Raw genomic sequence first — 16352 nt, forward strand, 5'->3', positions numbered from 1 at the left:
TTGTGTCCCACTTGTTGTTGATTCTTCACAAAAAAATACAGTTTTACATCTTTATGTTTGAAGCCTGAAATGTGGCAAAAGGTCGCAAAGTTCAAGGGGGTCGAATACTTTCGCAAGGCACTGTATATATATTTTACCCTTATTTTACCAGGTTCTCGTTTGCAGCAACAACCTGGGGAAGAGTTGCAGGGAAGAAGGGTTGAATGAGTTAATTGGAAGCTGGGTATGAATAGATGGAGCATTATGCATAGTATACCACATAACTTAGTTCTGAGACACTTCTTTATAGTCCCATGTGTAAACACTTAATGGGAACTCTGTTTGGAGATCCCTATTATCAAACATTTGTACAATAACCAATAATCCAGTAATAACAACAGCTTGATGAAACTCATCTTGGTCATTCAATAAGTCCTCACATTGACATCAGCATTAAAGGGATAGTTTCACGAAAATAAACTAAAACTTCAACAAAAAAGTAAATTATCCCTTTAAGGAGAGTGCTTGGATTTCTCCAGAATCTATGTATGTTATGACACCTCATGAGTGTGAGCTTTTATTTTGGGGTCCTGAATTAGAAATGCAAATCACATGATACAGCAGTTTTGACGGTATCATAAATCATGATTTTTAATATAAGAGTATAAATCTCTCATTGTACAGCATTCACAGGTCAACTGATACCCATTATGTCTGGCAAAAACCAAACAATGCATTCCACAGTAAGAACCTTATACTAACGGTCAAGCATGGTGGTGGTAGTGTGATGGTTTGGGGATGCTTTGCTGCCTCAGGACCTGGACGACTTGCCTTAATAGAAGGAACCATGAATGCTGCTCTGTATCAAAGAATTCTATAGGTAAATGTCAGTCCATCCGTCTGTGAGCTGAAGCTGAAGTGCAGCTGGGTTATGCAGCAAGACAATGATCCAAAACACACAATCAAGTCAACATGAAAATGGCTAAAAAGCAACACATTTGACATTTTGGAATGGCGTAGTCGAAGTCCAGACCTAATCCCAATTGAGACGTTGTGATAGGACTTGGAATGAGCAGTTCATGCTTGAAAACCCACAAATTTCGCTGAGTTAAAGCAGTTCTGCAGGCAAGAGTGGGCCAAAATTCCTCCACAGCGATGTGAGAGACTGATCAACAACTACAGGAAGCATTTGGTCGCAGTCATTGCAGCTAAAGGTGGCACAACCTGTTATTGAGTGAAATTACTTTTTCACACAGAGGAATTGGGTGTTCCATAATTACTCAAATAAGTATACCTTTTTTTCTGTTATTTGTAAACTCAGGTTCCCTTTTAACATTAGCTTTTGGTTGAAGATCTGATAATATGCAAAAACAGATCAAATCAGAAAGGGGGCAAAGACTTTTTCACAGCACTGTATGTTCTAGTAGTCATTGAGAGACTCTAAAGGTGCATTGCATATCCATAATACCACATGTTTCTATCAACCATGTCATGAACAAGATATACTGGATAGTGTACTTTAATCGAAATGCATAATAAGCTATTACTATTCGAGGCTACAAGAGTGTTATTTTATTTCTGAACACAAAGAAAACGGTGTTAGTGCTCATCCCACATATACCATTGTATACATGTACAGTATATACTACTGTATATAGTATTTCTTATCATTTTGTTCTCTTTTTCTTTAGACAATGTTGGTCTTTAATACAGGGCCGATATTGACAATTCTATGATCTTCGAAGCATGTTGTCTTCACTATCATTCTACAATGTAGAAAATAGTAAAAATAAACAAAAACCCTTGAATGAGTAGGTGTCCTAAAACTTTTAACCGGTAGTGTAAGTTTTCTTTCAGAGACCATTCGTGATTGATGCCAAAGAGTTCAAATGATTCATCCAGATGTGACCCTCCACCATAGAGACTGTGATGTCATCACTCCCAGGCCATCAACAGCTTGGTGAATGGCACAAAGGCACCGTGGCCAGCCTCGCTGCAAGGGAAGGGAAACAGACAGTCACCACATGGCAGTTAGATTTCAGTACCTTGGAGTAAAAACTAGGCAGACCATTGGGTAATACAACACAGTGTTATAAAAATATCCCTACGAAATATCACTTTCCCGATAAAGAAAATAAATACACTACATGACCAAAAGTATGTGGACACCTGCTCGTTGAACATCTCATTCCTAAATCATGGGCATTAGTATGGAGTGGTCCCCCCCATGTGCTGCTATAACAGCCTCCACTCTTCTGGGAAGGCTTTTCATGTTGGAACATTGCTATAGGGACTTGCTTCCATTCAGCCACAAGAGCATTAGTGAGGTTGGGCACTGATGTTGGGTGATTAGGCCTGGCTCGCAGTCGGCATTCCAATTCATCTCAAAGGTGTTCGATGGGGTTGAGGTCAGGGCTCTGTGCAGGCCAGTCAAGTTCTTCCACACATATCTCAACAAACCATTTATGTATGGATCTCGATTTTTGCACAGGGGCATTGTCATGCTGAAACAAGAAAGGGCCTTCCCCAAACTGTTGCCACAAACTACAGAATCGTTTAGAATGTCATTGTATGATGTAGCGTTATGTTTTCCATTCACTAAAGGGCCTAGACCGAGCCATTAAAAACAGCCCCAGACCATTATTCCTCCTCCAACAAACTTTACATTTGGCACTATGCATTGCGGGCAGGTAGCGTTCTTCTGGAATCCACCAAACCCAGTGTGATCAATCACTCCAGAGAATGCATTTCCACTGCTCCAGAGTCCAATGGCAGCGAGCTTTACACCACTCCAGCCGATGCTTGGTATTGCGCAGTTCCCAATGAACAATTGCTTCCAATGGCAGTTTGGAACTCGGTAGTGAGTATTGCATCCGAGGACAGGCGATTCTTAGACCCTACGTGCTTCAGCACTCGGCGGTCCCGTTCTGTGAGCTTGTGTGGGTTACCACTTGACGGCTGAGCCGTTGTTGCTCCCTAGACGTTTCCACCAGAGAAGCTTTAGCAGGGCAGAAATTTGACGAACTGTCTTGTTGGAAGGTGGCATCCTATGACATTGCCACGTTGAAAGTCACTAAGCTCTTCAGTAAGGCCATTCCACTGCCAATGTTTGTCTATGGAGATTGCATTGCTGTGTGCTCAATTTTATTTTCCTCTCAGTGGTTGAAATTGCTGAAGCCACTCATTTGAAGGGCTGTCCACATACGTTTGCATATATAGTGTACTTTTATCGAAATGCATAATAAGCCATTACTATTTGATGCTACAAGACTGTTATTGTATTTCAGAACACAAAGAAAACAGTGTTAGTGCTCATCCCACATATACCATTGTATGCATGTACAGTGTATATACTACTGTAAATAGCATTTCATATCATTTTGTTCTCCTCTGACAAACACGTGCTACTCATGTTTCAGGTTGATATTTGCATGTTAAGTCAACCAATGGCAATGTCAGCAGCACAAGTTGAAGTGTGTCTTGAGCACGGAACCATATTTGCTATATTCTTTTTTTAAACAAAATACAAACAAGTCGATAATGACAGTGACAAGACAACCATAAAAATGAAGGACGATGTATAATACATGACGATACTCAAACTGACAAACACACATGATACAACACATTTGGACAAGACAGTTATCAGCAATGTCATGGTGTAGTAGCCTAATACAAAAATAAACAAGGAAAAAAATGTGTTTTCTTACACTCTATTGCATATGGATCATTTGACCCTTATGGTAGCATATGTTCATTTTAATGTATATTGTTCAATAACAATGTTGTGGACTTTCTCAAATAAATATTGCCAGGCTACCCAAATAATATAATATTGCAGACACATTTATCTAAAGCAACTTACAGACATGTGTGCATTCATTTTATGTGTGGGTGGCCCCGGGAATTGCTAATTAATTGTTTAAACAGGTTGGGTGTTAGAGATGTAGAACTTTGTGTTTTGAATATTAATATTTTACCTAGCAGAAGTATTGTGTCATTAATTGAGGGGATATGGACATTGAGGTCACCCAAGATGATGAGTTGGGGGTTAATACGTAGTTTGATGGAGTGATGGGAAAGCCAGCCTTGAACCTGTAGCCAAAACAAGCTCACTGTCTGACAGTACCAAAACAGATGCATTATGTCCTCCTCCTCTTCATTACAGAACCTTCATTTAGAGTATTGCTCAATACACCAAATGGACAGCATTTTCTTTGTTGACAGCTAAAAAGAATCACACACCGCAGAGCGAGAGAGAAAATATATGCACATATGTGATGTTGTACACAATTTTCGGGGACCACCTTTTGCTTGTGGGCACTACTTTCAGAACTACTGGCTAAAAATATTCCAAAAGTACCAGAGAATCCCTAACTGAAAGGCCAACATTTCCGGGTTGGAGCGAGCGGTCGCATCCGAGCGCTTCGGTCTGCAGGTAGTATAACTTTTCATTACATTTCATTATAGTACAACGGTTTGATTTGTCTAATCTTAGCCATTTCTTCTTAGCTAGCTACATAGCTGTCTTTGTATCAAAGATAATTGCGTAATTATCGTATTTCGTCATCCTAACGTAGTCTACACTGCTATCTGCCCAGCAGCTAGCCAGCTAGCCAGCTAGGAAACGTCCACCGTCTTCCGAATAGCAGCACTGTAAAAACTATTACACTCAACTGAACGACTTGATTAGTGTAGTGTTAGCTAGCTACATAGTTGTCTTTGCTGTCTTCGTATCCAAGATAATTGTGTAGTTTAGAGTGTGTAGTCTTAGAGTGATTATCTTAATTTACCGAGGTTAGCTAGCCAGCTATTTGTCGTCCTTAACGTAGGAGACACTGCTAGCTAGCCAACAGCTAGCCAACGTCTACCGAATAGAACTTCCTCACTCAACAACCCGGTCGCATTCGCTCCACAGGTAGTATCACATTTTCATTTAATTTCATTACAGTACAACGGTTTGATTTGTTTGATCGTAGCTAGCTACATAGCTAGCTACATAGCCGTCTTTGTATCAAAGATAATTGTGTAGTCTAGAGCGATTTTCTAGGTTAGCTAGCCAGCTATTGTCGTTCTTTTAACGCAACGTAACGTAATCAACACTGCTAGCTAGCCAGCTAGCCCCCGAATAGCAGCACTTTTGAAACTATCACACTCAACGGAACGACTTGATTAGTGTAGTGCCAACAACGCAGCCACTGCCAGCTAGCCTACAAAGTCAACAACGCAGCCACTGCCAGCTAGCCTACTTCAGCAGTACTGTATCATTTTAATCATTTTAGTCAATAAGATTCTTGCTACGTTAGCTTAACTTTCTGAACATTCGAGACGTGTAGTCCACTTGTCATTCCAATCTCCTTTGCATTAGCGTAGCCTCTTCTGTAGCCCGTCAACTATGTGTCTGTCTATCCCTGTTCTCTCCTCTCTGCACAGACCATACAAACGCTCCACACCGCGTGGCCGCGGCCACCCTAATCTGGTGGTCCCAGCACGCACGACCCACGTGGAGTTCCAGGTCACCGGTAGCCTCTGGAAATGCCGATCTGCGGCCAACAAGGCAGAGTTCATCTCAGCCTATGCCTCCCTCCAGTCCCTCGACTTCTTGGCCTTGACGGAAACATGGATCACCACAGATAACACTGCTACTCCTACTGCTCTCTCTTCGTCCGCCCACGTGTTCTCGCACACCCCGAGAACTTCTGGTCAGCGGGGTGGTGGCACCGGGATCCTCATCTCTCCCAAGTGGTCATTCTCTCTTTCTCCCCTTACCCATCTGTCTATCGCCTCCTTTGAATTCCATGCTGTCACAGTTACCAGCCCTTTCAAGCTTAACATCCTTATCATTTATCGCCCTCCAGGTTCCTCGGAGAGTTCATCAATGAGCTTGATGCCTTGATAAGCTCCTTTCCTGAGGACGGCTCACCTCTCACAGTTCTGGGCGACTTTAACCTCCCCACGTCTACCTTTGACTCATTCCTCTCTGCCTCCTTCTTTCCACTCCTCTCCTCTTTTGACCTCACCCTCTCACCTTCCCCCTACTCACAAGGCAGGCAATACGCTCGACCTCATCTTTACTAGATGCTGTTCTTCCACTAACCTCACTGCAACTCCCCTCCAAGTCTCCGACCACTACCTTGTATCCTTTTCCCTCTCGCTCTCATCCAACACTTCCCACACTGCCCCTACTCGGATGGTATCGCGCCGTCCCAACCTTCGCTCTCTCTCCCCCGCTACTCTCTCCTCTTCCATCCTATCATCTCTTCCCTCTGCTCAAACCTTCTCCAACCTATCTCCTGATTCTGCCTCCTCAACTCTCCTCTCCTCCCTTTCTGCATCCTTTGACTCTCTATGTCCCCTATCCTCCAGGCCGGCTCGGTCCTCCCCTCCCGCTCCGTGGCTCGACGACTCATTGCGAGCTCACAGAACAGGGCTCCGGGCAGCCGAGCGGAAATGGAGGAAAACTCGCCTCCCTGCGGACCTGGCATCCTTTCACTCCCTCCTCTCTACATTTTCCTCTTCTGTCTCTGCTGCTAAAGCCACTTTCTACCACTCTAAATTCCAAGCATCTGCCTCTAACCCTAGGAAGCTCTTTGCCACCTTCTCCTCCCTCCTGAATCCTCCTCCCCCCCTCCCCCCCTCCTCCCTCTCTGCAGATGACTTCGTCAACCATTTTGAAAAGAAGGTCGACGACATCCGATCCTCGTTTGCTAAGTCAAACGACACCGCTGGTTCTGCTCACACTGCCCTACCCTGTGCTCTGACCTCTTTCTCCCCTCTCTCCAGATGAAATCTCGCGTCTTGTGACGGCCGGCCGCCCAACAACCTGCCCGCTTGACCCTATCCCCTCCTCTCTTCTCCAGACCATTTCCGGAGACCTTCTCCCTTACCTCACCTCGCTCATCAACTCATCCCTGACCGCTGGCTACGTCCCTTCCGTCTTCAAGAGAGCGAGAGTTGCACCCCTTCTGAAAAAAACCTACACTCGATCCCTCCGATGTCAACAACTACAGACCAGTATCCCTTCTTTCTTTTCTCTCCAAAACTCTTGAACGTGCCGTCCTTGGCCAGCTCTCCCGCTATCTCTCTCAGAATGACCTTCTTGATCCAAATCAGTCAGGTTTCAAGACTAGTCATTCAACTGAGACTGCTCTTCTCTGTATCACGGAGGCGCTCCGCACTGCTAAAGCTAACTCTCTCTCCTCTGCTCTCATTCTTCTAGACCTATCGGCTGCCTTCGATACTGTGAACCATCAGATCCTCCTCTCCACCCTCTCCGAGTTGGGCATCTCCGGCGCGGCCCACGCTTGGATTGCGTCCTACCTGACAGGTCGCTCCTACCAGGTGGCGTGGCGAGAATCTGTCTCCTCACCACGCGCTCTCACCACTGGCGTCCCCCAGGGCTCTGTTCTAGGCCCTCTCCTATTCTCGCTATACACCAAGTCACTTGGCTCTGTCATAACCTCACATGGTCTCTCCTATCATTGCTATGCAGACGACACACAATTAATCTTCTCCTTTCCCCCTTCTGATGACCAGGTGGCGAATCGCATCTCTGCATGTCTGGCAGACATATCAGTGTGGATGACGGATCACCACCTCAAGCTGAACCTCGGCAAGACGGAGCTGCTCTTCCTCCCGGTTGACAACTCCATTGTGTCCTCCTCCCAGAGCGCTAAGAACCTTGGCGTGATCCTGGACAACACCCTGTCGTTCTCAACTAACATCAAGGCGGTGGCCCGTTCCTGTAGGTTCATGCTCTACAACATCCGCAGAGTACGACCCTGCCTCACACAGGAAGCGGCGCAGGTCCTAATCCAGGCACTTGTCATCTCCCGTCTGGATTACTGCAACTCGCTGTTGGCTGGGCTCCCTGCCTGTGCCATTAAACCCCTACAACTCATCCAGAATGCCGCAGCCCGTCTGGTGTTCAACCTTCCCAAGTTCTCTCACGTCACCCCGCTCCTCCGCTCTCTCCACTGGCTTCCAGTTGAAGCTCGCATCCGCTACAAGACCATGGTGCTTGCCTACGGAGCTGTGAGGGGAACGGCACCTCAGTACCTCCAGGCTCTGATCAGGCCCTACACCCAAACAAGAGCACTGCGTTCATCCACCTCTGGCCTGCTCGCCTCCCTACCACTGAGGAAGTACAGTTCCCGCGCAGCCCAGTCAAAACTGTTCGCTGCTCTGGCCCCCAATGGTGGAACAAACTCCCTCATGACGCCAGGACAGCGGAGTCAATCACCACCTTCCGGAGACACCTGAAACCCCACCTCTTTCAGGAATACCTAGGATAGGATAAAGTAATCCTTCTCACCCCCCCCCTTAAAAGATGTAGATGCACTATTGTAAAGTGGCTGTTCCACTGGATGTCTTAAGGTGAACACACCAATTTGTAAGTCGCTCTGGATAAGAGCGTCTGCTAAATGACTTAAATGTAAATGTAAATGTATCTATTGGTGTTTTGTATGTGACATTAAGGACTTGCTTCCATGGTATTGGGTTTTCAAAGACATCTTCCCAATACATTTGACATTTGTTTGGAATTGCAGATAGGTGATGGAAATTCAAAATGAGTTGATTTTAGATTTTTGTGTCCATTTTTAGTTTTTTATAGTAGGATTGCGTACAGTTAAATTATGCCTTACTTTCTTCATCTTAGCTTTAGGGGGATATAGGAGACATATACATATGATTTGTACAAACATCCCCATAGGCTCTAAACACCGTTCCAAAATCAAACAACTTTCCATCTTTCCACGTCCACAATGTCATTTATAAAATAAATATATTTTTCAGTAAACAATTGTTTCAAGTTCATAATTGTTACTCGTGTGTGTGAGTGGCCTGGAGGCCCTACTACTATAAACAACAGGATTCAGTGGATAACTTATTTAAAGTAAATAAACTTTTGAACCTTTTCCTGTCACCTCTAAAAAATAGAGATATATTTATACTCCACAGTAGAACTCTAGCAATTCTACCACTGTAAAAATGCAAGGATGAAACATCCCTTACTCACCGAATAACTGATTTAAGACTACAAATTCATGGTAAATAAAGAGAGCACTTACCACTCAAAGTAGCACTGTCCCCTGTGTGTGCCATCTTGCTGCCCGTGTTCAAGTGATTCCAGCTCCACTCCCATATGGAAGTCTGGCTCCCCGTCCAGGTGGCCCAGGTAACGAATCGTGCCTGTGCTGATCCGTCCCGAGGGCAGCAGGACTCGAACCCGGTGTCCCGTCTGCAGGTCTAGGGGGGAGTGAGGCACAAAGACCCGGTGTGGACCGATGTAGCTCCTCCAGGAGCTCCCACTGGGGGGATGGAAGGTTTGCTCTTTTTAGATGGCTTAAAATGAATAGGATTTCAAGGGACATTACACTCTAAAATCAAAGTTTTCAGATCAGACCTGGGTTCAAATACTATTTAGGGTTTTTTCAATTACTTTCAAAGACATTTTGCTTTTGAATAATATACAGGCAGTGTATTTTCAAATACAAATATTTAAATACTCCATGCATTTGAACCCAGGTCTGTTTGGTCCTAGGGGTGTTTGAAATTATGTATTTGGAAACAAATATTAGAAAATTGTTTGAAATCGTAGGCTATTTATAGGATTATTTAAAAAATAATACTTTCAAATACTTCAAAGTGGTTGATTTTAGACACATTATTTTAAAATACTCAAATAAATAAAATAAATATTTAAATTACAAATAGTTAACCACGCATGTATTTTAACCCAGGTCTGTTTGGCTATGTTTACACAGGCAGCCCAATTCTGATCTTTGTTTCACTAATTGGTCTTTTTATCTATCAGATCAGTTCTGAAAAAGATCTCATGTGATTGGTCAAAATACCAATTAGTGGAAAAAATATCAGAATTGGGCTGCCAGTGTAGACACAGCCTTACAGACCTCAAAAGTAGTCATTGTTTGTGTAGATACAGCTACATGCCTCAACTCCAAATTAATGGAAAAGGTAAGCACTGCAAATCTGGAAAGTACATTGTGTAATTACAAGTGTAATGGCCTTTTGACACAGCTGGGAGGAGGTGAAGAGAAATGGCTCTACCTGGTGGCTGTAGACAGAGCAGAAATGGGTCTGGAGCCAAATGCTGAGTTCAATGAGACCTGGCTGCCAGACAAGCTGCTTTGGCATGTGTCGCCTGTTGATGACATCGTCTCAGACCCTCTGCTTTGGTTGGAATGGCTCAAGCTGCCTGTTATTTTAAGTCATGGATAAGATTATTATTTCCTATTCAAAACACAGATATTAAAGGGAGATTACACTTCAGAATAAACATTTGTCCGATGTTTTCAGACCTCAAAACCTGTCCAATGGTAAGATGAATACATGTTCCAAGACTTTGAGTGTGAAGATCTAGGTATATGCCTTAACCACAAATGAATGGAAAAGATAAGCACCAAATAAAATCTGGAAAGAGGAAAACGCTTATCTTTTCCATTAATTTGGGATTAAAGCATATAGCTTGATCTACGCAACAAATGGCCTGTGACGTGGACCTATCTGAACATTAGTCTACTTTTGAGGTATGGAAACATCTGACTAACTTTTATGTTGGAGTGCAATGTCCCTTTAAATCCCATATGATGACTACAGCAAATCAAGTACTGTTGATCATGTGATTTACTTGAGCTGTCCTGGTCCTTTTCATCGTAAGGATGTCTGTTCTTCACCTCTGAATCGCCAAGGTCCTCGAAGCTGCCCACTTGAAGTAGACTTCCAGACCTGGCTACAGTCTCAGAGATCAGCTGATGAAAATAAAACAAAGTTGTCATCGAGTTATTATTATGACTAAATGATGAAACACACACACACATACTCATACAGGCGCGCAAAAACACACACACACAGACACACGTTACGTTACGTTAGTCCATCGTATTCGAATTTGACTTCCACTTCTGAGTTAACGGTGAATTCTTTGGTGACTATAGAGTCCAATCCGAGATCCACAAACATTATTGCAGGTGGGGAATATGCAGTCTGTTTGGCATACGTTTGGCATATGCAGGCATGGTAGTATGTCTCCTGAGCTGTTTTTGCTGGTTCTTTGTGCTCCTCTCCTCCCACCTATGTACACCGCTCTGGCAGAGCTGCCACCAGGTGAAACGGTCAGCAGCAGCATCCTCCAGGTCTGTGGATTTGATGTTGCACTTCTTCAGCAACATTTTCAGCTGGTCCTGATGGGGCTTCATCTGCTCCCCCTGCAGACCGCCGGTCAAGATGTAGCTGGCCATACAGGATCTTCCTCTGCAAGTGCTCCTGAGACATTCTAATGACATGCCCAAGCCAGCGCAGTTGTTGTTGGGTGACCATGGCCTCCATACTCTTGCAGTTGGTCTTAGCAAGTATTTCTGTACGGGGGAAACACTTCGCACCAGGTGATTCTCATGATGCGCTGCAGGCATCTTATGTGGAATCGCTCGAGCTGCTTGTGGTGGCGACTGTAAGTGACCAAGGATTCACAGCTGTAAAGAAGTGTGGTGATGCAGACGGCTTGATAGACGGCAACTTTGATGTGGAGGTGGAGACCCCTGTTTTGGAAGACCCTGCGTCTGAGTTTCCCGAAGCCAGATGATGCTTGCTTGATCCTGTTTTGAATTTTGAGGTCGATGCTGCTGTCCTTCATGAGGATGCTGCCCTGGTATTTAAAGGACGCATGGTGGGTGGAGAGCTGGATCTCCACTGGAAGACCACCTCTGTCTTAGTGGTGTTGATAGACAGTCCCATCCTGCTATAGACCCTCACAGCCGCTACAAGGACGGACTGGAGGTCTTCTGGAGTGTGGGCCACAAGAGCACCATCATTAACATACTGCAGCTCAAGAACCTGCTCCATCAAAACCTTGGTGGTTGCTTGGAGCCTCCTGATGTTTATGATGTTATGTTGAGCCTACAATATTTATGCTGCAGTAGTTTATGTGTGGGGGGGCTAGGGTCAGTCTGTTATATCTGGAGTATTTGTCCTGTCTTATCCGGTGTCCTGTGTGAATTTAAGTATGCTCTCTCTAATTCTCTCTTTCTTTCTCTCTCTCTGAGGACCTGAGCCCTAGGACCATGCCTCAGGACTACCTGGCCTGATGACTCCTTGCTGTCCCCAGTCCACCTGGCCGTGCTGCTGCTCCAGTTTCAACTGTTCTGCCTGCGGCTATGGAAACCTGACCTTTTCACCGGACATGCTACCAGTCCCAGACCTGCTGTTTTCAACTCTCTAGAGACAGCAGGAGCAGTAGAGATACTCTGAATGATCGGCCATGAAAAGCCAACTGACATTTACTCCTAAGGTGCTGACCTGTTGCACCCTCGACAACCACTGTGATTATTATTATTATTATTATTATTATAACATTTGAACATCTTGGCCATGTTCTGTTATAATCTCCACCCGGCACAGCCAGAAGAGGACTGGCCGCCTCTCATAGTCTGGTTCCTCTCTAGATTTCTTCCTAGGTTCTGGCCTTTCTAGGGAGTTTTTCCTAGCCACTATGCTTCTACACCTGCATTGCTTGCTGTTTGGGTTTTAGGCTGGGTTTCTGTTACAGCACTTTGAGATATCAGCTGATGTAAGAAAGGCTTTATAAATACATTTGATTTGATTTGATTTGATGTTGAATAGGTTTCCATCCAGCCTGAAGTCCACAGCAACCGTGCTGCTGTCCTCAAGCTCCTTGTGGAGAAGCTGGGTGACACATAGGAGGAAGATGTTAAAGAGTACAGGTGCCAGCACACACCCCTGCCTCACACCAATGCTTACTCAAAAGGGCACTGACTCCTGCCCTCCTATGGCAACCCAAGACATCATCCTATCATGGAACTGGCAAAGGATGTTGACAAATTTGTCTGGACAGCCAAATTTGAGTAGAATGCCCCATAGTAGTTCCCTGCTCACAGTGTCGAAGGCCTTGAAGAGGTCGACAAGGGCCATGAAATGGTCCTGATGTTTTTCACGGCACTTCTCCTGGAGTTGCCGTGCTGTGAAAATCATGTCGACCGTACTCCTGTTCTTTCTGATGCCGCATTGTGACTCTGGCAACAGTTCCTCTGTGATGTTGTTCATCAGCCTGTGCAGCATCACCTTGGCCAGGACCATGCCGGTAACAGGCAGAATGGATATCCCTCGGCTGTTGCTGCAGATTAACTTGTCACCCTTGTTCTTATAGATGGTGACAATGTTTGCATCCCACCACTGTTGGGGGACAATCTCTCGGTCCCAACCTCAGTGATGTACTGGTGGAGCGTTCTGGTGCAGAGTAACCTCCCTTCTTAAGTAGCTCTGCTGGGATGCTGTCTGTGACAGGAGCCTTGTTGTTCTTGAGGGAACGGAGAGCTAATAACACCTTTTGGATGGTTGGTGATTGGTTGACGTATTGAATGAGTGGACGGACAGGCAGTTCTCCCAGGATGGAGTGGTCTGTAGGAGATCATCAGGATCTGGTTTTGGTCCTTCAAGAGAGTCAGACCATCAGCTGTTTCAGGGGGGTGATGGAGCGACTAGCTTTAGGTGAGAAATTGTGCATGTTGTTTTTGTCGGCATAAATTTGGATTTCCTGTGCCTTAATCGTCTACCATTCATTCTGCAGAGCATTCAAGGTCGTTTGTACTTCCTTGAGTGATGCACGCCATTGCTTGCGGAGGGTAGCACATGTGGGGCTGTTGAGAGTAGCCCTGTGTGCTTTGTGCATAATGTCCAGTAAGGTTGATGTGGTCTCAGAGTTCTCACCGAACCAGTCCTGATGTTTCCTACCTCTGTAGCCAATGGCGTGGGCTGCTGCCTGATAGAACACTGAGCTAATAGATGCCAACTTCTGGTTCCTGGGTCCTCTGCGCTCAGAAGAGGCTCAGTCTCCTTCAGCCTTTCAGCGATAGAGTGACAGAACTCTTCCCTTACTGTAGCTTTCTCAAGCTTGGTACACACACACACACACACACACACACACACACACACACACACACACCTGATAACGGAGGTCCTGTTGTTTCCTCTGCGTTTCCACAAACTTCCTCTCCCATGTAGCCCTCTCAAAGGTAATCTGGGTCTTGAGGGCCTGGATCTCCCTCTCAGCTTTGGACAGTCTCCTCTGCATGGCACTGCTACAATGACTTCCTGGTATTTCCGCAGAGGCTGAAAATCCATCATCCAACACATACAGAGACCAGAATTAGAGCATGCTGTTCTATTATATTCTACAACACACATAGATGAGATAACTAGAGTAATCCTTTAGAACACCAATCCTATGCCAGTCTGTATCACAGTAGTCTACATTTTGTTCTGTTTTCATTATTTACTGAGGACAACCCTCATCGTTACCTGTTTTTTGTTTCACTTGATGGTTGTGATCCTTTCCTGTTCTGTGAGGTTCATTGGGCATGTATTTGATTGAGTAGTATGGGCTCACCTGCATCAAAAATCACTGACAGTCAAACAGTATTTCAAGAGCACGAGGGTTGTCAAAGATATAATTGTCAGATAGGACACATAGCCCATGGTCCTAGATCAGTTTGTGCTGTATAGTTAACTCCTATGGTCATTGTCATTCTTGGCTAAGAGTTGCACAAACAGATCTGTGACCAGGCTATAGGACACACACTCACCCAGAAGAACCTGCAGGTACATAGCAGACCCTTGAATGTCCATGCAAACGCACTCCACAGGACATGCATCACCATGCTGTTGTAGTATCACCTCACATTCTCCTATCCTGCCTGAGAAAAGAAAGCTGTTGTTGAGGTGTGCCCATAGGACATTATTTTACTGTGTCACTCAAACCTTTTTGTGTGTCTCTATCTCTATTGTGGGTTCCATAAGTACATAAATGTGAATATACTGACTGGTTTATGCTATAGAGTGGACAGTGTTGTCCCCAGTGTCACCAGTTTGATTATTTAATGATTTGTGTTTCAGATTTCAACACAGCATTTAGTATGTGAGGCTCCGAAACTTATGATACAGCAGTACTATTTAATAATAGAAGTTCTCTGTTAAGTTGTTGGTGACATGTGTGTACGGCGTGTTCATAATTCCATGAAATATAAAATCAAGCCTGGTCCCTGATCTGTTTGGGCTGTCTTACCAACTCCTACTGACTTCTTTTTGGTGTAATGACGACATAAACAGCACAAACAGATCTGGGACCAGGCTATATGCTATCGACACTGCATCCACAATTCTACCACCTCCATTCGGATGATGTCTCTGTAATACAGCTAATTCTGGAGATTCGTTCACTGAGAGCTTCAACAAACCATTACGAGCAAACATGTAATAGCACGAGTAAACATGTAATAGCACGAGCAAACGTGTAATAGCACGAGCAAACGTGTAATAGCACGAGCAAACATGTAATAGCACGAGCAAACATGTAATAGCACGAGCAAACATGTAATAGCGCTACCTTCTATACAGACAGATAGGAGGCTAAATACAGACCTTTCCTAACAGCCAGAAGGTGAAGAGAATGAAAGTCAGAATGTCAGAATGAAAATAGCTGCTCTTTTCAGGTCAATGCCGTCACACTCCATGGTGAATGCTAGAACACCATGTAGTACCCACTGACCTGTTGCTGTGTCCAGTGCTGTGAGAGCAGTGTTGCTCACGCGTAAATCTTATCTAATCTTCTTAGTCAGGCTGTGTCCCGGGCCATGTTCTTCCAGACAGCAGCTTAATTTTGCCTCCCGAGCCTCCTCATAAAAACACAGTAAGGTGGATGGTGTTATTGATGCAGTTTAATGCTGGCCACTGTCAATTCCAATCATTTTACAAACTACTGTAGGCCTATCTTGATGAGCCGGAGGAAAATGAAGTGTCTTCCTTTCAATGGCATATTCGAGTAGACAGTCCTGAATTGTATCTACTGGCTGATATTTTCTGTAATATTTGATAGTCATGCACAACACACTGTATTATATAGGGTTATATCATATTTATGGTATCAATATTCAGACAGCCAAGACATGCTTAGGTTGTCCTAATATGGACACCGTACAAAATAATGACCCAAAGGACAACGGCATGTGTTTGCTTTAAACACAGACATCCTGTCACTTTCAAACACAGCCCTTTGTTTGCATATAATTTTGCATTGATGGTCTTTGTTTATGCAATAAATAAATGAATGGTCATGGCTCTGAAAGGCCATGCAAAACAAGCTGTTTTCTTTGATTCAACATATTGGTATTTTGCTTACCTTGTGCAGGATATATCTGTTTTCCATCCTAATTTGTTTGCTTCTGAAGAGTGAATGTCATATTGTGGCACTTTTACATAAGCTATTATACCAAAAATATTACAATACACACTTTATAGTTTCGACAACATTCCCATTTTCACTTGACTTTGCAATATGATTG

The 16352-nt window shown here is 44.4% G+C and overlaps 1 protein-coding gene across 1 annotated transcript; it reads right to left on the reverse strand.

Annotated features, from left to right (window-relative positions):
* Nucleotides 1-527: 527 nt before the first annotated feature.
* On the reverse strand, nucleotides 528-15574 carry LOC115142077 (centrosome-associated protein 350-like). The gene is made up of 8 exons (XM_029681550.2): nucleotides 15433-15574; nucleotides 14598-14708; nucleotides 14314-14401; nucleotides 13958-14124; nucleotides 10631-10751; nucleotides 10051-10198; nucleotides 9051-9290; nucleotides 528-1972 (listed from the first exon to the last, which is right to left on the reverse strand). The coding sequence occupies exons 2-8, from the start codon at nucleotides 14670-14672 to the stop codon at nucleotides 1915-1917; spliced, it is 897 nt and encodes a 298-aa protein (XP_029537410.1). The 5' UTR covers nucleotides 14673-14708; nucleotides 15433-15574; the 3' UTR covers nucleotides 528-1914.
* Between the last annotated feature and the right edge of the window lie 778 nt (nucleotides 15575-16352).

Source organism: Oncorhynchus nerka, linkage group LG14, assembly GCF_034236695.1.
Source record: "Oncorhynchus nerka isolate Pitt River linkage group LG14, Oner_Uvic_2.0, whole genome shotgun sequence".
NCBI classification, from domain to species: domain Eukaryota; kingdom Metazoa; phylum Chordata; class Actinopteri; order Salmoniformes; family Salmonidae; genus Oncorhynchus; species Oncorhynchus nerka.

Bases quoted from the DNA above. Each gene is read 5' to 3' on its own strand.
- LOC115142077 (XM_029681550.2), bottom strand. From the start codon at position 14,672: ATGGTGATGCATGTCCTGTGGAGTGCGTTTGCATGGACATTCAAGGGT. The intron at 14,125-14,313 runs GTAACGATGAGG...ATGGATTTTCAG, and splicing joins TCAAGTGAAACAAAAAACAG to CCTCTGCGGAAATACCAGGA. The intron at 10,199-10,630 runs GTAAATCACATG...TTAAAATAACAG, and splicing joins AAAGGACCAGGACAGCTCAA to GCAGCTTGAGCCATTCCAAC.